Source organism: Carassius auratus, chromosome 20 (assembly GCF_003368295.1).
Source record: "Carassius auratus strain Wakin chromosome 20, ASM336829v1, whole genome shotgun sequence".
Lineage (NCBI taxonomy): Eukaryota > Metazoa > Chordata > Actinopteri > Cypriniformes > Cyprinidae > Carassius > Carassius auratus.
This window is the reverse complement of record NC_039262.1, coordinates 12,189,018-12,211,054: the sequence shown is the minus strand read 5'-3', so window position 1 is coordinate 12,211,054 and position 22,037 is coordinate 12,189,018. Positions and strand designations below refer to the sequence as shown.

At 39.9% G+C, this 22,037-nt stretch overlaps 1 protein-coding gene across 1 annotated transcript in view; it reads left to right on the top strand.

Annotated features, from left to right (window-relative positions):
• Window positions 1-22,037, top strand: part of syne1a (spectrin repeat containing, nuclear envelope 1a) — a 111,894-nt gene that overhangs the window by 55,080 nt on the left and 34,777 nt on the right. Inside the window, 25 exon segments of the mRNA XM_026291110.1 lie at window positions 1,593-1,763; window positions 3,561-3,887; window positions 4,759-4,911; window positions 5,495-5,662; window positions 5,849-6,025; window positions 7,726-7,872; window positions 7,994-8,119; window positions 8,496-8,672; window positions 9,232-9,497; window positions 9,624-11,787; window positions 11,898-12,235; window positions 12,410-12,554; window positions 12,652-12,861; window positions 13,845-14,125; window positions 14,438-14,603; window positions 14,696-14,851; window positions 15,102-15,254; window positions 15,568-15,711; window positions 15,713-15,751; window positions 15,846-15,983; window positions 16,071-16,256; window positions 18,997-19,119; window positions 19,600-19,782; window positions 20,120-20,263; window positions 21,561-21,764. Coding sequence (XP_026146895.1) covers window positions 1,593-1,763; window positions 3,561-3,887; window positions 4,759-4,911; window positions 5,495-5,662; window positions 5,849-6,025; window positions 7,726-7,872; window positions 7,994-8,119; window positions 8,496-8,672; window positions 9,232-9,497; window positions 9,624-11,787; window positions 11,898-12,235; window positions 12,410-12,554; window positions 12,652-12,861; window positions 13,845-14,125; window positions 14,438-14,603; window positions 14,696-14,851; window positions 15,102-15,254; window positions 15,568-15,711; window positions 15,713-15,751; window positions 15,846-15,983; window positions 16,071-16,256; window positions 18,997-19,119; window positions 19,600-19,782; window positions 20,120-20,263; window positions 21,561-21,764 — 6,486 coding nt within the window.

Genomic DNA, 22,037 nt, shown 5'->3' with positions numbered 1-22,037 from the left:
CACCGGCGAGATCCCCGCTCGAGGGCCTTCCTCAGATGACGGCACTCTGTACGCAGAGTTTAATCTGGTGTCATAGAACACACAGAGCGTGTCGTCCAAGTAGCTGGAGAGGTTGGTGAGCACCAGAAATAGTCTGGTGTGGCGCTTGAATGATCTTCAGCAGGAGGAGATATTCTGGACGAAGGAGGGGATCCATGGAGGAACACTACAGAAACAAAAAACTGAGGGAACAAACACAGAAACACAAACGGAGGGTAGACACACAGTGGTTACAGTTTTAGTTCGGGTCTTCTGTCACAATCTGTGATGGTGAGGAACAATGGAGACGAGGAATAAACGAAACCATCTGTAATCCAAGAACACAGGGTAGATCCAACCCTGGGAACGGCAGGAAACACATGAACATACCGAGTACACTCGACAGAGACAGCCTGCACAGACTAGGACTTAAGTACACAAGGAAATGAAGATAATTAAATAAACACAGCTGGAAACAAATGTTGAGCTAATCAGGGACCCCAAATTTATACAGGAAAGAGCAAATAAAGAAACACAGAAACAAGGGCAGCAATAATAAATAAAAACCAAGCTAATAAAAATACAATCTAATAATAAAAATACATATAAAAAAATGAAAATAGCTCATTCAAAATATTACTAAATACTATAAAAGTATTTAAATAATGATAAAAAACACAGTTTCTAGCGTTTTTCTTTGCATTGGCATTTTAAAATTATATTTTCACCCCTTCTCTTCCCTTATAATTCATATTAGCCACTTGTTATATGTTTTTGAAGTACAGAAATGCAATAAACATTTTATTTTTATCTGGAATAATTATTGCAGTTATTATTATTTATCATTGTTAAAGTGTTGTTTGATTTTTAAATTAGCTAAATAATGAAACATTTTCAGTTCAATTAAATTTGAATTTCTACTTGATATTCTGTAACTACAATGACGTTTCTTTTAATAGAACCTGGTGTCATTGTCTCACCTTTCACTTTGCTGCCAAAGCAGACCAATGAGTATAATTTCTCAGCCATCTAAATATTGGAAGCTATCCAACCTGGTAAACCACCTCCTGTGACCCTCTGGGAAAAAAAAAAAAACCTACACACTGGAAAAATCAATGTCTCCCACATTTAGACCTTAGCTTGTAATTAAACAATATAGGATTCAATCTCGCACATCAATCAGTGCTGCTTTTGTGGTAACAGCAGAATTGTTTTTAACACTTGCTGTAACACCTCTCCTTCCTGCCCACTTCTCTCTAACATGCACACACACCCTGGTTGCGACACAAAATAGAGCGGGTAATTATTCTGTGAGAAACCACAGGCCGCCACATGCTCTGCAGTCAAGAGCTATTATGTCTCTGCAGATAGGTGTGCGCTCGGCACAGTGCAAAAGCGTTAATTGGTGCCACGTGCATGAGGGATCTGCATGTCAACTGAAAAATGCGGCAAAATAGCTTAGCCTCCGCTAGCTAGTGTGCGGCATTGGATCGATCAAAACACTTCATGCTGATGAGACAGAATTCTGAGCGATCTTACCAGTGAGCCTTTTGATTTATTCTCCCATCATTCAGGATACACTCAAACAGCTCCAGGAAGAGATGCAGAACATCACAGATGCTCAAAATGCTCTCAGGACCTTCTCTGATTGGTTGAGCACTGCGAGGAAGAATTTCAAAATCGTTACAGAAAGGACAGAGGCTCTCGATCGCATTACAATGGAAAAGAAAATGAAGAGGCTAGAGGTATGGCCTAGTCAAAACACTAATGTTACTGGTACTGAATATACAGTAGCATGTCCATGTAAATTTTACATATACACACACACACACACACATTTATAAATATACATGTATATTAGTGCTGTCAAACGATTATCATGATTAATTGCATCCAAAGTAAAGGTTTTTACATAATGTAAGTATATGCATAGTGTATATTTATGTATATATATATATAAAAAAAGAAAAATGTTGTTTATATATTAAACATATTTATTTATAATATAAATTATATGAATATAAATATATATTTAAATATTTTCAAAATATACACTGTATGTGTGTGTATTTCTATAAACATAATAAATATACATAGAACACGCATATTATGCAAACAAAAACTTTTATTTTGGATGCTATTAATCGTATGAAAGCATTAATATATATATATATATATATATATATATATATATATACATCTAAATAAATAAATCATGAAAATAATTAAGATTAAAAGAACAAAAATTTTAATTTAGCAAATAAATGCTTCTATGGCTTTTATTTTTTCCTTTTAGAGTTGAAGGTTTAGATGAACAGATGAAACTGTCACCCTTTCTATCCTGTGGTTTAACAGCTATTGATTTGGCCTGATAAAATTACAAACACACACACACACACACACACACCACAGACTAGGACTCTCAGTGGGCCTGGCACAGTTTTGTGCTCATATTTGAGACCGTAAGAGCCAGTGTTTCTCTGTGTGTGCACATGTATGAGTCTCTTTGTCTTCTTAAGTATATGATCAATATGTCTACTAAACAAAGCAAAAGAAAGCTTTAGCGCTATCACACCCTACGTGCACACGTGCACACAGCCACTTCACACACTCCCCCACTGTGATAGCAGAGATGAAGGAACTGTCTGTCTGTGAAACCTGCTGGCAGAGACTGTTTAATTGAAGCTAAGCCCTTGCAGCTTCAACAGCACACTCTCTTCCTTTATACACATATACTACTTATTTGCTTATACTGGTTACTTATATAATCCGCGTCAAGATCAACAGTGCCCCACAGATGCTACTAGCAAAGTCAAATAGAGGCTATCTGTGTTTTATGCACACCCACTCCATTAAATGGTAATGTCAACGGTATACATGCATGTTTTTGTGAATAATTAACAGCCAATTAAGTGTACATTTCTATCGCCAGATCATATTTCTTTGCCCAATTATCCTTCTTTTTCGCCTCACTAGCTTCTCATTTCCTTATTTGTGTGTGGAGATGGTCATTAAAACACTGGTGCTGCTTTCTCTGTCAGTACCACAGCAGTGGCTCTAGATCCAGCTGTCCAGCTCTCATGTGCTGCTCTTTGTAGAGACAAAAGGCTGATATCATATAGAGAAGCTTCCTGATTAAAGGTAAAGGAGTAGGATGGGCAAAGTACAGTCATTGCTAGGGAAACCCCACTGCGGAAGCACCTTTTAAGGCCTGGGTAATTGGGTCTTCCTCCCATATCTCTAACCGGGGCCTCGCAGGGTCTCTGCACACAGGTGTCAGGAGCCCGGGAGGCTTCAAAGTACCCATCAGAAAAGTCCACTTCAGAGGAGCGCTCTCAAAACCTGTAGCTCCATGTGATTTGAAAGGATCAGAAGCTGTCAGAAATAGGAAATTCTATACTTGTCTTGGTTGCACACTGGGGAAGGCATAAATATCTTTCCTCTTGCTCATTAAATTATTGATTTTTTGTTGTTGTTTTTTTTTTTTTTTTTTTTTTTGTACCCTTTTCGTTCGTTGTTTAAAAGACTTTCTCACCCGTCAGTCTCTGCAGGGTGACATGGATCAAGGTCACAGCCTGCTAAAAACACTTCGAGAGAGTGCAGAGCAGGCCGTTTCCTTTCTGGATGACCCTGGAGCATCCAAGCTAGAGAGGGAAGTGCAAACAGGCCGATCACAGCTCGAAGAGCTTATTCTGGGGCTACGGGAAGAGCATGCAACCCTGGAAAGAAGCCTTGTGCTCTATAAAGATTTCCAAGAGCGCTACAAGAGCCAAATGCAGTGGCTTAGGGAGACTCGAGCCCTTCTCTGTTCCACTGTCGAACCCAAAGCAGAACTTTACCAGAGAAAAGCCCAGCTGAACAAGTACAAGGTAGGTGATTTGTTGTCTTTAACTGATATGAAATCTGTACTTGTGACTAGCTCTTTCCACAAAAGTGGTAGTCCCCTTAATCACTTCAAATAAGTAGAATTGTCAATGATCTTTTGATGAGATATGTAAATTATTTAAAAATATAAAATATATGTAATATACATATATACTGTACATAAATCAGTTTAATATTGTCAAATTATAATTTTTTAATAACTGTTTACTATTATAATAATATACTTTAACATGTAATTTATGCCTGTGATGGCAAATTCGAATTTTCAGCAGCCTGATCTTTAATGATCCTTCAGAAATAATTCTAATATGCTAATTTGGTGCTCAAGTCACATTTCGGTCACATTTTATTTAAAGGTTCAATTCCCTCTATTAACAAGCTATTAACTATGACTTTTGCTTCAATAAAAACTCCTCATTTGCTACTTATTAATAGTTAGTAAAGTAGTTGTTACGTTTAGGTACTCGGTAGGTTTAGGGATGTAGAATTTGGTCATGCAGAATATGTGCTTTATAAGCACTAATTAACAGCCAATATGTTAATAATAGACATGCTAATAACTAGCAACTAGTTAAAAGTGAGAATTGGTCCCTATACTAAAGTGTTACTGACATTTATTATCATTTTCTATGTTAAAAACAATTGTGTTGCTTAGTATTTTTGCCTAGTATTAATGACATATTTTGTTTCTGGATTTTTCAATGAATTTGAAGTTCATAAGGACAGCATTTATTAGAAATTGAAATCATTGTAACAATGCAAAATTGTTTAGCTTTTGATCCGTTTTAATGTGTCCTTGCTGAATTATCCATGTATGTGTATTTTTATATGTATTCATTGTTCTGTTGTGTCCAGGCTGTAGAGCAGACGTTGCTATCTCGTGATTCTGCCGTGAGCTTTGTGCTAGAGAAAGGAGAAACTCTGCTGACCCTCCTCCACTCCCCTTCCATCACAGACAACATGACCAGACTACAGGCCGACTACCAGGAGCTATGTAGCTCAGCAAAGGTGAGCCCGCAAAGACTACAAAAACAATCATTTAAATGCAACATATCATAGAAAATATTTTCTACTGTGAAATAGTTACATATGCTGACGTACATAATGCACATAAAGCTCACTACTCAGTCCACCCAGCATGTTATAGACACTTAAGCAGCAAAACAGGTAATTCACAACATGCTGTGATATTAGAACATTAATATATGACCTCCAGCATTTACATATCAATGCTTTTTTTTTTTAGGAATTTGGATGGGAAACAGTCTTACATATATAGAATCATTTAAAACTAAATTGCAAATTATAAAGAGTGGGGAGAAACAAATTTCTATGAATGTGTAGATTATTACCCTTTTAAGCTTTTGAATAATAATTTGAAGGCTTTATGTGCTATTTCCTCAAAGATGGCATCCATTAACCCTGCAATCAGTACCATGAATACTCATTTTCAAATGATCCATCTCATGCTTGCAGCTGTCAGACGCTCTTTATAGCATGAGAGTTTCCAGCTGTGTGTTTATATATGTGCTTCGGTGTGAGTGCTTGCAAATGTCTCGATCATTTCTGCAATTGAAATCTATTTCCTCAGACCCACGTTCACAGATTGGAAGCTCAGGTTAAGAAACAGGAGGCGTACCACAAAGATCTACAGGAAATTGAGCGTTGGCTGTTGCAGATGTCGAGCAGGATGGTGACTCCTGACCCATCATCAGGCGGTGGCCTGGAAGCTGCCACTCAGCAGCTAGCCAGACATAAGGTGACAAATCACAAAGCTTCACAGAAGAGCCCTATACATATCCAAACACACCTGCATTTTGTTTACACACATAAAAAAATGTTGTCATTACAGTTTCACTTAATATTGGTATTGACAAAAATACAAAGCATTTACTATGAGAACCTTTTGCTTAAATTAATGTTTGCACATATCGTCTGATCTCAGGCTATTATGGAGGAGATAGCAGGTTTTGAGGAGCGTTTGGCTACACTTAAGGAAAAGGGAGAGGAGCTGTTGTCCGGTTGCAGCGAGCGCCTCCAGGCTCGGCTTCGCCAGCAGATTCAGAACCACCAGCAGGGAGCAAGAGACAGCTACTCTGCCATCTGCAGCACTGCCCAGCGTGTGAGTTTACTTGCCAACACACCAGCACAAGACCAGCACTGTGCCGATGTTCACTGTGCATATAGACCTACAACAGTATATAAAGACAGTTAACATAGGCAGAAGTGTGGTTATGTGATTTTTAATGATGGACACAATGGTGTATCCGTTATTGGCCTGTAAAAATGTCTGCAAACATTAACTAGCTGTTAAAAAGCAGCCAATTATGTTCTATCGACCACATGGGGACGGATGTCATGGACATTTAACAAATCATGAAATAAAATTTAAAAAACGCCTCTGGCTTGGTGGAAAATTACATATTATATATTATATATTATATATTATATATTATATATTATATATTATATTATATTATATTATATTATAAAAATAATTGAATAAACAATGAATAATACAAGTAATATTTATTTTTATATTTATTTATTGATTGATTTATTATCAGTTGTTTCCAGTAAATTCTACTATATTGCAATTTATTATCAGTTGTTTCCAGTAAATTCTACTATATTGCAATTTTTTAGTTTTAGTGCTCATTAATTGTATGATTTCCAGTCATTGTGCTGGTGTCATTGTTTATTGTCCCTCTGCTCACATCAAAGCTTTGCTCCAGCAGCAAGCTGAAGCATGTGCCAACTTTCTGCCACTCTTCCAGAACCTCCTGATTATTTTAATCCACCCTGCTTGGCTTCCTAGTTGCACAGGTCCAGTAAAGTGTTGACAAAATTCTCCTTTCAGTGTATTTGCCTTTTAAATCAGATTAAACAACCCTTACTACGCAGTCAATAAACTGGGGATGCCTGGCAATGAAATGTGCTTGACATTTTGACTCCTGCGTGCCAGTGTCATTACAAGGAGGCCCATCAGGAGGCACTAAGAAATCATTTCTCCATGAAAGCGTATCATTAAAGCCCATGGCAATGAAAGTGAGCACGTATACCCCCCTTTGCAAATCACCATTTCCCCCCTACTCCAGCTCTTGCAGTATCCTACCAAAAGCTGCCACCTGCTTTCCTCTAAGAACCCTAATCACAAGCACCCCTAATATGGCAACTACTCTCTGCCATCTGACACACTGCCTGCTCAGTCACTTTCTGAGCAAACCACCCAGTCTATTAATACCTCGCCCTCTTCCCGGTGCCAGTTTTATTTTGCCCATCAAGTCCAATTCCGTCAAAACAAGCCGAGACATTGATAAAACCCCTCCCTTCTGGTTTGCTAGTTTATACCCCTTACCAACATCTTGTGCCAACCTTGCCAGAACAATGCCATCCGGTAAATCCCACCACCTGGCAGTCTGGTCAATGAGTTCCTCAGTCTGCATGTGCTCTGCCAACTCCTGCCGTCTGCCAAAGCAAGCCTGTCGTTGCCTGCCCCCCGCGAGGGCTCGTGAATTAAGAATGTCAATCAGCGTCAGCTTTTCTGCTCGCGGGATTAGGGATGCCAGAGCATTCAACACCTGTCAAATGGACTTTGCTTTATGTTGACCCGACTTAGCATGGTTAACCGTATGCTCTACTCATGTCGTTTTCTGTTTTGCTCCTCAAATATGTCAGGGTCCCGCTGTTCTTGTTTTATACAGTTAAGGATTACTTGAAATACACTTTGAGGTGCACTTTTTAACCAATTACTTAGTTTTGGCCACTTCATGCAGTGTGGTTATTTTAAGACTTGAGGCAAAAATGTGTCTGTTTGTGCAGGTGTATCAGAGTCTGGATTGGGAACTGCAGAAGCATGCAAGTCTGCGGGATACGTTGCAACTGTGTCAGACGTGGCTTTCAAATGTACAGGAGGAGATACAGCTTCCTGCACATAGACCACACTGCCTACAGGAGGCGCTAGCACAGGTATACTTTTTAATGTTACTTTGTACGTGTTCACAAAAGTGGCACAATGAAGTTGGTATAAGAAAGTCAGACTCATCACTATCATCAATTCTCCTGGGGGGTCTCTTAAATATCCCATCAGATGAAGCAGGAACGAACTCTGCAGGAACAGGCTAGTACCTATTTGCAGCTGGTGTGCTCCACCTGTGATCTTTCTGATGATCAGGTACGAGAGACAGCTGCTGAGATACAGCAGGTCAAACTTCAGGTGAGTAATTAATAGAATGTTAAGAATACATAAACCTTTTCTAACTTAAGGTTTTAGTTGCTTCTTCAAATACAGGCACTTTTATATGGAGCTCCTAAAGGGTGACAGGAGGAAAAACATTTTTAGTGCTTTTGCATTCCCCAGAGAAGCTTCATTTTTCCTCCCATCTCATTTCAGTACCAGGGAATGCTTTACATAAAACCTCTAAATATTTTTATGATGTATTTTTTGCTACTTTTCAAAAGATGTTTGTGTAGATTTTATTGATTTAAGATTGTCCCATACCCAGACTTTCAATTTTAAAACATGAAAATACATTTAAAAAAAACATAGATTTGGTTGGAAAATATTTAGAGATGCTTTCCACCTAATGCAGATTGAGGAAAGGATGCTGGAATCTCAAGAACTGGCAGATAACTGGAGAGAGATTAAAGACTTGCGTTCCAACCTTGAGTGTCGTCTTCTTGAGGCCGAACAACTCCTCCAGAGCATGTTAAGGAGGCCAGCTGAGCTTGAGCCAAAGGTTGCTCAGAACCAGCTGGACCAGGCTCAGGTAAGCAACAGCTATGTGTCCAGATGACAGCCATTAGAAGACAACAACTATGATTACCTATTTGTATGAACCAGGGGTTATATTAGATTTTTGAAAAAAGCTACAACAAATTTTATATTGCATTAATACTTTATGCACAAGTTTTATACATTATCTGTACAGTATATCAGTTAATCAGATGCAGTCTATTATGTATTGCTGAAAGCTCTGGTGAGCTTTGCCCTCTCTTACATTTCCTGGCAGGAAGCTTCATTCATTAATAAAGATTTCTCCCCAGATTACTCGTCTGGGTGTAATTATAGATGTGTGAATTGATTTGTCAGTGCCTGTAATAACAGCGTCCAGGCAGACCCTTTCATTGTGTGTGAAAAATAGCACATATTACCATCTCCGGATGTGCTGAGAATTGTCAACAATAGATTGAATGAAAACCCCAATTACCTCAAAGCTCACTCTCTGCCAGTGACAGAGGGTGTCATCCAGAGCTGTCCATTTGGCAGGATATCAAATAAAGACAGGCAGCATTTATTAATAACACCCCATATTTTATGCCTCAAAGGACTTTATCCAGGAGATGCGAGCCAGGCAGGTTGATCTGACCCAGCTGAGAGAGAGCATCAATAGGCTAACGGCTGGTCAGGAGTCCCCTGAGCTTATGGAAGTTGGGCGGCTGCGCTGTGCTTGGCTGGATCTGGGCAGACAGGCTGCACAGCTGCTGGAACAGAAAGAGGAGGATCTACAGAGGAGTGGGGACTATCATGACTGCATTTGTATGGTGGAGGAGTTGTTTGACCAGCTGTCCAAGAAATGGGATCAATTGGCCAGGCATGCAACATTTCCTTTCAAATTTTGCACAACATATTTATGTTTGATAGTTGCCATGTGTTGTTCTTCAGACATTATTGTCTGTCAGTCTGCTCTTTTTTCACAAAAACACTAAATCTTTTCTAGGGGAGATATTGAGAGCACAACTGAGTGTCTGGATGCCTTAAAGAAGTTATCCACAGACCTGCAGGACCAGAGATGTGTGCTCGATGACCTGAGAAATAATAGGCATGGGATCTTGCCTCGTCTGAGCTTAGAAGACAGAGACCTGGTTAAGGAGCAGGTGGGTTACCTGGAGCAACGTTGGACCCAGGTGGAGTCGCTTGTCCAGCAGAAAATACAAGATTCAGCGCAAACACTGGAAGAACTCAGTCAAATCGAGGACCATTTGCGGGAGGCTCAGGAGTGGGCTGAGTTGCAGCAGCCATCCCTGTCTGAGGTTCTCAAGACCAGCCCCCCTCCAGATTTGGCCCAGAGCTTTCTGTTTGATCACTTGAGCTTTTGTGCAGAATTGGAGGCCAAACATAAGCTTCTGGCAGAGGCCGTGACAGATGCCAATAGTCTTTCCTCTCGTCTAGGTCTTAATGAAAGGAGGAAACTGCAGACTTTGATCCATGAAGCACAGACAGAAGTAGAATCGCTTGGAACTAAGGCTGCTCAGTATCGTAAAAGCCTCAGCAAAGTATTTACAGAACGAACGCAGTTCCTACAAGCCCTCGACAGAGCAGCTGAATGGATCAGAAAGCAAGAGCAGAGGGCTCTTGCAGATTATCATGTCGCTCTCCTACCAAATGTACTGCACAAGCAGGTGTCAACTTGTAAGAGTTTTACTAGCAGCCTAAGAGCATACCAGGTGGAGCTTACTTCTCTTTGGGTACAAGGACGAGAATTAGTGAAGGATGCCACTGACGAGGAGAAGAAGGAGACCCTTCAGAAGCTGGAGGAGTTGCAAGTTACCTTTGAGGCTTCCTTGCAGAAGAGCATGGAGCATCTGCAGCATCTGGAGAAAGCGCTAGTCATTCGAAAGTACTTTAAAGTGGACCTTGACAGGATCTGTGAGTGGCTAAAACAAGCAGAGGTAGCTACATTTCCCATTATTGACCTGAGCGGGAATGACGAGGAGCTTCAGAACCAGTTAACCGAATACCAACAGCTTCTTGATCATGCTTCAGAGTATGAAAACCTTTTGCTCATCGTCCAAAGGGCAGGACAGGAGATACTTCCCACCTTAAATGAGGTCGACCACTGCTACCTAGATGAGAAACTTAATGGCCTTCCACAGCAATACAATGACATGCTGTTGTTGATCAGAGAGAAATGCGACAGGATCCAACAAGTGCTTTTGGAGCGCAGGGAGTTTGAGTCCCTCATCGAGGCCACACGCAAGGCTTTGAAGGAACTTCAGGAGAAGTGTGATGGTTTAGAGATGAATTCAGCCAACCAAAGTGTAGAAGAGGGAGAAAGATTGCACAGCAACTATGAAGATCTCATGAAAGCTCTTGCAAATCTGTTTCAGGGAATGAAAGATCTTAGGGTTAAAACTCAGGATTTCCTTATCATGGGTCAGCCATATGCTCCTGAAGTCATTGACCAGCTAGTTCATCTCCACGGCAGTCTTAACTTGCAGATCGAGTGTAAGATGAAAGAATTAAGGAAAACATTAAACATATTAAATGACCATCAAGCAGTAGTTGAGAAAATGGACTATAGCATTACTAGACTCAAGGAACAGCTTGGCAAATTTGACTCCAATGGAGATGAGGAGGCAGATGCCATGGAGAGATTATCTACTCTACACAATCTATCAAAATGTTTTGAAGAGGTTCGTTCCTATCCAGAGGGTCTCAAAGCACAAAATGATGACCTCAATCAGCACTTTGACTCAAAGACCCTTAAAACTCAGGTTATCTTCAGGGAGGAACAACTTCATACTTTAAAGCAAAAGATTAATGCACACATAGAGGAATGTGAGAGAGGTTTTAGGGGAAATAAGGATTTTCAAACTGATATTAAAGTATCAGTAGACTGGCTCAAGAGTTTTAGGGATCGATTAAGACATCCATTAATGTTTGAAGAAGCAAAAATTGAAATTGTGCAGGAGGAGGTCAGGTCACTGTCAGCACTTCAGGAACAAATGAAATCTAGGTTTAGATTATTAGAATATATGACTAATGAAGAGAAACAGAAGTACATAAACGACCAAAAGCCATTGCCAAAACTCTTTGAGACCACTTTAATGGAAATTCCAAAGCTGCAGGATGATCTTCAACAAGCAGTAAACACCAAACAGGTAAGATAAGATATTATTAATTCCTGCGAGTTTGCCTATGTTTTCTGACTGAATAATGAAACACTGAAAGTAGGATTAATGTTTCTTTAAACTGTAATGTGTGTCCTCAGGTGGCCTTGCAGACTATTCTGTCTCTGCTCCAGAGATACTACCATTCTTTGCAATCCGTCCAGCAGTGGTTTGAGGAAGCTGGTGCTCTTCTTGAGCGTGCTCCACAAGAGGCAGACCTGGAGAAAATTTCAGACTGCCTCAAAGACTTAAAAAATATAACAAGCCAGGAACAAACTGTCAAGCGTACAATGCAAGAAATGCAAGGTCTGGTACCTCAAATGGGTGACTTTTTCAGCCCTACTGTAATGATGCAAATCCAGAAACATTGTGAGGATTCTTATCACAAGGGAACAGAGGTCTTTGAGCAGCTAAAACAACGTCAAGACAACTTGCAACGGTAATGCTAATGAGGTTTTGACATATAAATATTATATATATATATATATGTATGTATGTATGTATGTAAATAATGTGCACAAGACCCAATCTTGTATCTGCCTTATTCATGTTAATAATATGATATATATTCTGTTTACAACTGTTGCACACACTTGCTTTATTTCTCTGTTAGAAGCATAACTCAGTGGAGATCCTTTCAAGATGAAACAGATGAATTTATCAGGAAGATGAATGAAGTTGAGAAAAGGATGACCGAGTTCACAACTGCCAGAGCAAACTCTGAACGAGAAGCTGTAGACAAGCTTTGTTTATATCAGGTCTATGACTAAGCATTTCTTTCCTTTCGAAATCCTCATACATTGATATATTGCAGCTTTTCTAAATATTTCCTGTTGATTCCAATTTTTTCTACAGAATATTGAGTCACAAGTTCAGGGTCTTGAAGATGCACTGAATGGCCTGAAAGAGAAAGCAGCACAGCTTGATGAGCCTGCCATAAAAGACACTACTTCTCGGTCAGTCTGTTCACTGAGCCATCGGTGGACTCGGTTGCTCAGCATTGCTCGAGCTCAGGTGAAAGCTCTCCAGGACTCTGCATTTAACTGGAGATGCACCAGAGAGAAGGTAGGGAAACTTACCAGGGACAGATATTCCCAACTCATTTCACTTAGATACTCTTATAATTTGTTCTCCATTTCAGAGAATGTAATCAAACAAGTACAGTAGTTCAAATCAATACTTGATTGATAAGCAGATAAAATACCCCCCCCCCCCCAAAAAAAAAAAGAAGAAAAAAAGAATTGAAAACCAATAAAAACAGTTATTAAGGAAGCAGTGAGGGCCTGTAGGAGAGCTGAATAAATCTTGGCTGTGGTTCTGTGTTTAGACAAGGGCATCAGTTGCCGGCAATGGCCTGAGAATGATGTAATGCTTGGCAATGACAGTCCATACAAAAATAACCCAACATGGAAGTTGCCAACTCACCACTTTTCCCATAAATCTCTGCTGCAATCACAGGACATGACATCATTGATGGAGGGATATGCTGTGTAACACACTATATGTACACTATATGTACTTCTTTATATATGTACGATTGTATAACATGAATACTTTAATATAAAAAAGATTACTGAATCGAGGGTCATATCAGTAGCATGTTAGCATGTTAACTATTCCTTGTTTATTTTTGGCAGTGCACACTAATTCTATCTTTGTGACCTAAGCCTGTTTCATTGTTCAGCTGAGGATATGACATCACTCAGTAAGAATGAGTCAGTTGCTTGCGAAGCTGTATGTAGCACAGAGAGAGGAGCGTTTTCATTTTTTCATCAGTTTCATCAGTAATTCATTATCAAGAGTTCCTTGATGTCCTGATAGCTGCTATGTGTATACAGTTACTGATGTCCAAAGCTTCTTTCATTCAGTGAAAATTACACTGCATTCATTCTTAATGACTCCCTTTTAATTAAATCTAAAACTCGACATATATGTGAATGGATGTTTTTAAACAATAAAACAAATCTTATAGCATGACAATGTTAGAGCACATATTAACAGCAGTGGAATCAGTTGATGTAACCCTTTCCACATCTCTTTGTGATTAGCTGGAGAAAATGCGGGCTGTCTGTGAGGACCTGCACAGTCGTGTTCCTGACAACATGGTGGAAAAAGCCTCTAGTATGGCAGCCCTACAGAGCCTTCTGGAGTACCACGATTCCTTCAGTCGAGAGGTGGAGAGAGAGAGCAGCGCCCTGACCCTCCTCAGACACCATGTGCTCAACCTGTTCCTCCATTCTCATGCCTCTGCCTCCACCACAGACAGTAAACACAACCAAGACAATCCATGTCTGCTGGAAATTCAGAGCATTCAGGAGAAATATGACAAGTATGAATATCTGTCGACCCGTCTGTCTCTGTTCTGTCTGTCATTCTGTCTCAAGAGCAGGCAATAAATCCTCTAAATGTTGTTGTTATAAAATTATAGAGACAACTTTTTCAGTTCCATGAATGTTTAATCAATACTTGAAAATATCTGCAGAAAAATGCAGATGTTGAAGAAAAGTTAACCAAACCAAATGTCATGAAACCATTTCCAGTCATTTTTTGAAACATGTCCAACCCTACTTTTCTGTCATTTGCTTTTACATCTTCAACCGTTTGCATAATATGTATTTTTTGTGTCCCTTTTCTCCCTCAGTCTGTTACAGCAGGTGTGTGCAAGCAGACAGCAGGTGCAGGTGGAGCTGAGGGAGAGAGAGGAAGTGGGGAGAGAGTTGGGCCTGCTGAAAGGATGGATTCAGGACACCCAGGGGCTGCTGCTAAGCCCCACAGCAGACCTGGATAACCTGCTTACTGACCTGGAGGTACTGCAGACCACCTTATACAGTGGAGGAGATCCTGATAGTACTTGCATTCTAACATCCTACAACCCAGTTTACTTTGTGGTTTCTGCTAGGCGGCTCATGGAGGCATGCAGTCTCACCGCCAGAACCTTGAGCAGATTGCAGATCGTCAGCAGATAAAATACCAGGATCTCAATGCCACCCTTCCTTCAGAGATCAGCACCCAGCTGGCAGAGGTTACACTGGCTCTGGGTTCTGCAGAAGATCAGGTACCTCGATTCATACTAGGAATGTCAAGAATGAAGGTACCAAGTGAATTATGGTGAGACGAGGGATTGATGTAAACGTGTAAAAATTTGATTTGTGTCAAAATGTAAGATCTGTGCGGCAGGCATTGCAATATAAATGCAGCCAAACAAACCTAAATTGGTTTAAAAGAAAAAAGGAAAAACAGTAACTGATATTGATTTTGACTGCTGAAATGCATGTAACGTCCCTATTAATTTCTCCTGTGCTCAGGTACAGGCACGGGAAAGAGAGGTCCAACATAGCAGAGATATTAAAGAAGACTTTAACTCCAGACTTCAGGATATCTCAAAGAAAGTCAAACTCATCTCTCTGAAGCTCAAGCAGAAGGCTGTAGATGTTGAGGAGGCTAAAGAGGAGACAGAGGTATGGATACAGCACAGTCTTTGGGAGCTGTGGTACAGACTCTGCCCTGATTACTGAAGTGCAAAGTGTAAATGATGACAGAAGTGTACTTCAGAATGTCTTCTGCGCAGCCTAATTTCTAAATATATCACAATGAGTGGAATTCATAACAAGGCAGTGCTAAATCTTTATCTAATAATTAAATTGCATTTTATTTGAGCTTATTTAAATTGCCAAAAATATTTTTTTACAACGCTCATCATTGCATTTTTATAAATTTAAATTTATTTTTCTCTGCCTTTTCCCCCCTATTTTTCTTCCTCTATTAATCCAGGGTCTATTTGAGGAGCTAGAGGAGTGTGGTCATGCTCTGTCTGAGCTAGATGTGGCGGTGAAGGAGTTCGCTGAGCAAAATCCTCTCCTAGCCAAACAGCTGGGCTCCAGCCTGAGTAAACTGACTGAGCTTCATGTTCAGACCATTCCGACTGGCGGAGGGAAGGACCACAGGCCTTCAGAAGGTCAGCATTTGGAGAAACCTGGTTGAAATCTTCAAATTTAACTCTTTTTTTGTATAAAATGCATTTAACAAATCGGTCTTTTTCTCTGTTTTAGGCAGAAAAGAACTTTGAGGATTTTAATGAAATGCTGACGTTAACTCTCAACTGGACAGAAAAAGCAGAGACTGTGGTGTCGGCACACATCATGTGGAGTCCAGCCTCTCAGATGCAGGAGCAGATCAGAACCCATCAGGTGGTGACACACACTTTAGCCAGATCAGAATTTTCAGTAGGTGTTGGGGTAGAAATATAATGTTATTTTGTTATATATCTCAATCAGGCCTTATTGCAAGAGTGGCAAGATCTCCAAGGAGAGTTTGAGGGTCTGGTGGAGAGGGTGGGACTGCTGGGGGACGTGGTCCAGACAGATGCTCTCCACCAGCAGGTGGCAGAACTGAGCAGACATGCTGAAGAGCTGCAGCAGAGAGCCAAAACAAGACTCCTGATGCTACAAGATGCAGCCAAGGTAATACATAGCACCATTTCACATTACATAAAAGTAATATCATGATAAAAACGCTATGCATGTTCCCATGTTCTTTTTGCCTCTAGTTAATATTTTTATGTGATATGTCATGCTGCATGTAGTTAGGGGTGAAGGGGCAGCATCTCATTTTCAGTCCTATAAACACCTTTATGATGATTTTTACAAATCCATTTCATTCGTATATCATCTCAGCAAATTAAAAGAAAATAACTGCACTATCACTGCCTCAGTCTGGTTCAATCTTCAAGCCTGCTGTATCTTTAGAAAGACATTGCCATCTAGTGGCCAGTTAGATTAGCAATGTAATTCCTCAATGTTCTGTATATTCTGTGCTATACATAACAGATGTCTGTTCATTAGATTGCTGTATGTTCACTGCTTTAACTTCACATTGTTTAATAGGTTTATCTTAAATCATGCAATCAGTAATGTGCATGACATTTGTGCCCATGAATTAGTCCTCATAAATCGTATGGCTAAAAAAGGGTCATAATGATGCTTTATTAAAGATAATTATTTTATGTATTTGGTGTAACAGAATATGTTGACATGCTTTAATGTGCAAAAAACACATTATTTTTCAAATACTGTACATCAGTGGTTTTCAACCTGTGGTATTGCAGGTGGGCCGCCAAATACTATTAAAATAAATAATAATTTTGTTAATATATGTAAAAATGTCATAACATAAATAATTTCATATATATAATTAAATAACAAATAAATATTAAACTGTAACTATGTTTCCAAAATTCGAGCTCACTGATTGGCTTAAGAATAAACCACCAATTAATATTTTTGCTGCATATGCTACAGAACAACAAATTCAAACATGCATAAATGGCTGTCAACATGTTCCCTCCTGAGGCTTGCTCCGCTGATTGTCTACCCGATCCCGAACTCTGCCTGGATCTGGTTTTCACGTTTGCTGAGCGGTGGCCAGCCAGACCGAGTTATTTTCGGTTATTTGCCAGTTCATTCTAGGGCTGTGCGATTTCTAAATTTATAGCACAGTATGCTATCTGATCCAATCAGAATGCAGCGCCTAGCGCGAGAACAGAGCAGACTGGGCATATGCCTATGCGGTAAAAGGCTAGAAATAAAAACGTGCAAAAATAATTAATATCTAGCAAATGAGCATAGAGAGAGTTGTGAGTGCACAGGATGCAGTTTAAGTGAGAGGAGACACGCGAGAGTAGCGTGTATTTTAGCAAGCACGTCTGGTTTTTTTGACAGAGCAAAGGAAATCTCGGTGCGAACAGAGAGATTCACACTCGTGCATTATTTTAATGTGCTTTCGCATTACATTAACGCGCTCTCACTGCTGCTTCTGCACCGTTTACACATACTGTATACACACTGCAAATGGAGTACATGTGAACCTGTATAATGTATTACAAATCTATTTCAACACCCAGGACCGCTACAATTAATGAGCTCTATGAACAATGCATGGCAAAAAATGGGAAAAAAGAAAACGGGATTTATTTGTTTAGATTTTTTGCCATAAGTCTAGAAATGTTGTTATACCTTTACTATGATTATTTTGACCTGCTACAAAACTAGGATCATACTGTGGAATTTTGCCAAATTTTGCCTGTGCCTGTACTGGGTATTTTATTCACCGTTTGCTGGAGAACTACATTGATTTGGTTTAAAGCACCACTTTTAAAAAATGTAGGCCCACTTGAGCTGCTTGTATTCTGTGGGCTTAAGTCTTGTCATCCTCTGAAGTAAATCACTCTGAAGTGAAAGGGCTTCAGTGTCTTGTTCAGTAGCCCTGTGGTGCTTAGCAGGGTTGTGATCTCAGAAAGTCCTCAGGTTCTGGGTCCCCTCATGAATTAACCTGCAGTCTGACTGTTATATAAGTGGTGCTATGGACTAAATTCTGTGTTTTTTGTTTTGTTTTTTTTTAATAGCCAAAGCCAAAATCATGATTGCTGTTAATCATGTTAATGATAATGTTAATGTTAATCAACCAGGCGGTTATACTGCCTACTGCTGATAAATATCATACTGGTATATATATAACTTATATAAGTATGTTAAGTATAGTACCACTCTTACAGGCTCCTTTATCATTCTCCTTTCTTTTCCTTTTGTGTGTGTGTGTGTGTGTTTGTGCTCTTGTTTTTGTGACATATCAGGACACAACTCTGTATAATGACATGGGTATGACACAGGTATTACAAGGAGAGGGTGACTTATGAGGACGTAAGCCATGTCCCCATTTTTCAAAACGCTTATAAGTCATACCGAATGAGCTTTTTTTGAGAAAGTAAAAATGCACAAAGTTTCCTGTGAGGGTTAGGGGTAGGGTTAATGAAGGGCCATAGAATATACAGTTTGTACATTATAAAAACCATTACGCCTATGGGATGAACCCACTTTTCACAAAAACAAACGTGTGTGTGTGTGTGTGTGTGTGTGTGTATATATATATATTATTTTTTTTTGTGTTAAAATGGCAATAGTGGAGCTATCTATTTGTCTGTTGAATGACAGCCTGTAAGACTGTTATGAATCCTTAAAATAATTTAGATTTTTATTTTTTGCAATTAAGTGAGATTCTGCTTGAAGTTTCACACTATGAAAGCATGTAATTCTTGCTAAATTCTCAATGTAATATTTAATAAAATATACAGATATTTGTCTCTGTAAACAAAGATTGGCTTTGGTATGAGCATAATGATCTTCCTGTTTGTCTTTCTCTGTTTAGGACTTGGGGAGACTGGAGAGTGATGTGAAGAGCCTGCATCAGTCCGTTGAGAGAGTCCAGGAGACTCTGGCCTCCCCTGATCTGGCACGTCTCAGTCTCAGAGAACAGCTGGCTCAAAGACAGGTACACCCTTCACTCTTAATAACTTGTACTAACACATTTCTTCAGTCCTCCGATTTATCTCATTTATCAGATACAAATGCAGTCATACCGTCTGAAAAAAGAATTGTTTATGAATTTAATTATTTGTCGTAGTTATTCTTTTTGCCAGTAAAAATATTAAAAGATCTTTATTATTGAGAAAATATTCCTTGTGTGAAGTTTGTTTTATTGTTTAAAGCATAAATGTAACAAACAAAACATTAGTTTATGGGTTATACATAAAAAAGGAAACAATAGAAGATCTATAATATAAGTCTATTATTAGTTTTGCTGAATGTATGTTGCTATAAGAATGTTTCAATATTTTTCAAGACCAAAATACTGATTGGTAATAAAAAAATGATACATAAAATGATATTTTTATGTGTAGTGACAAGAAAATGACATGTACTGTTTTTATCACTGACACCATCAAACCTCTGTTGAATATGTGTTGCTCAGCTGCTGTTGTCAGAGATGGAGGGTCTCAAGCAGCAGGTTCAGACTATGCAGATGTGTCAGAGTGCCCTCCGGCTGCCAGAGGACGTGATTGCTGCTTTACCGCTGTGTGTTACTGCACAGAGTCTGCAGCAAGAGAGCAGCCATCTCCAACACAATACCATTCAACAATGCAATATATTACAGGTATCCACACATAGACTGCAACATATTCTTTGATGAATATATTAATATGTGTTTTTTAATTCAAGCTTTCAATTAAACCTTTATGCTGAAATGAATAAATAAATTAAAGAATTTTCACTTGTGGCCCTTTTAACGCCATTGTTAAGGTACTTATAACTTTAAGCTACTGACATTATAAATGGAAAATATAAAATCCAACAGAAGTGTTTTTTTTTTTAAAACCCTTCTGTGAATCTGCATACTGCATAGTTTCATATAGCACAGTTATGGGGTTTATCTGAGCTTAGCACTTGTGGTTTTAATGGCTCATTTAGCATCTCTCTTCACATTACCCCAGGAGGCCATGGTGCAGTATGAGCAGTACGAACAGGAAGTCAAGAACCTACAGAGACTTATTGAAGAAGCACACCGTGTTATTCAAGACCGCCCTGTTGCCACAGGAAATATACAGGAGCTTCAGACACAGATACAACATCATGAGGTGAGGAAGGACATCCTTCTTTCATACTTTTACATTTTTGCAAATATAGATGCATAAGTCATAAATCTTCTATTTTAAACACTGTTTCTTTAAAAAGCAGTGGTATCTGTTATGATCATTCCTGCTTGGTGCATCAATCAGTCTCACAATTCATTGCAGTCATGTTGTCTAAGCTATCACTCACCATATTGCTTTGCTAGTTGACCTACATTCGGCTGGAATGAGTCAGGCCATAAATTCCTAACGTGCTCTCAATGTGTGTAAAGGTAGTTCTTCAATCTTTGACCTCAGTCTGTTTTGTCCCGTGTGACTTCAGATTCTGTCTTTCTCTCACGTCATTTTTGCCCTGTTTCTTTACAATTTGCAAACAAAAACACTTGAAGGGGCTGCATAATTCATTAAAATAATTTTAAAGACGTATGAAATAGTAATGTGTCTCATTTTGTTACATTTGTGCAGCCCTAAAGACAAGGGCCAGTTTAAACATAAACCTAATAAACCTAAACCAGTACAGAATCTCATGTCCTTGTGTTTTATTACTAGATCTTACTTCACTTGGGGTGGCAGCTGTGGCTTTATCACCCAGGGTTATTTTCCTCTGGAAAACCGAGTGTTGCATCTGCAGCTTTCTCCCACATGACCTCATTACCAGAGACTGGCCTGTCTGTGTGTTTGCAAAAGACTGACAGTTAAAGAGAGAGAACGCTGGGAGGGGGACTCCACGGGCCGTACAAAAAATCTGTAATGTGAGCCCCCTTCCTCCCCTCTCGGTCTCAAGCTTGCGCCCATTTCCTTTGTTTGTCAGTAAAACAGCTTCAGGATTGGTGGAAGCCGAGGAAGTGAGGGGAAGGAAGGAAAAGAGTAAACAGGAGGGGGCGGGGTTAGCCCCTCACACTGAGCTCATTTCCTGTTCCCGAGGTCTTTGTGTGTGTATGAGTGTGAGTTGGCCGGTTTGGGGGGAGGGAGTGTTCTTCCTCTCTCTTCTCCCCTCCCACTCTCTCCAGTTGGCGGAGCTCTGTGCCAATCATGTTCGCCGTTGCCGAAGGCTTGGCTTGTCGGCCTTCTCCCACAGCGCTCTGATTGGCTACAAGCTCAAAATGCCTCTGACTGAGCGACTGCTCGCCTGTGCCGTTTCTTCTGCTGCAAACAGACAGAGAGGGGGAATTTCTCAGCTCAGCTCACCGGTGTCGCTCTCTGCATTAACCCCTTTTCTCTCCTCATTTATGGGACTTAATCCAGGACGCATGTATTTGGACCAAACACGGTGGAATAATAATGTAATGTGTGATTGTGACAGGAATTGGCCTTGAAGATAAAAGGATACCAGGAGCAGATCTCAGCCTTGAACTCCAAGTGTAAGATGTTGACAGTGAAAGCCAAACATGCTACAATGCTGCTGACGGTCAGCGAGGTCGATGGACTCTCTGACGGGTTAGAGGAGCTGGAGGATGAGGAGGAAGAGATGCCCAAACACCCACCAGCACACCCCTCTGTTGTCATGGTGAGTGACTTACACTTACACATGTTAGGGCTGGGCGGGGTGCGCTGGGTGCTCTTTTTCTCTCACTGTCAGACAGCATCCCATGGGTCTCTTATTTCTCCCACAGGGTTGTATGTGCCTCTGCATCGTGTATCCCTGCTGTTGTTTGTTGACGAAAGAGGAAACAGGATGAGGGTGTTAGTTGGCCTTGACTTTGTCAACATTAGTTTGTCTTTATTTGGGCCGTATAGTTTCCCTTCGTTGCATCAGTCATGATCAGGGCCGGTTTCCACA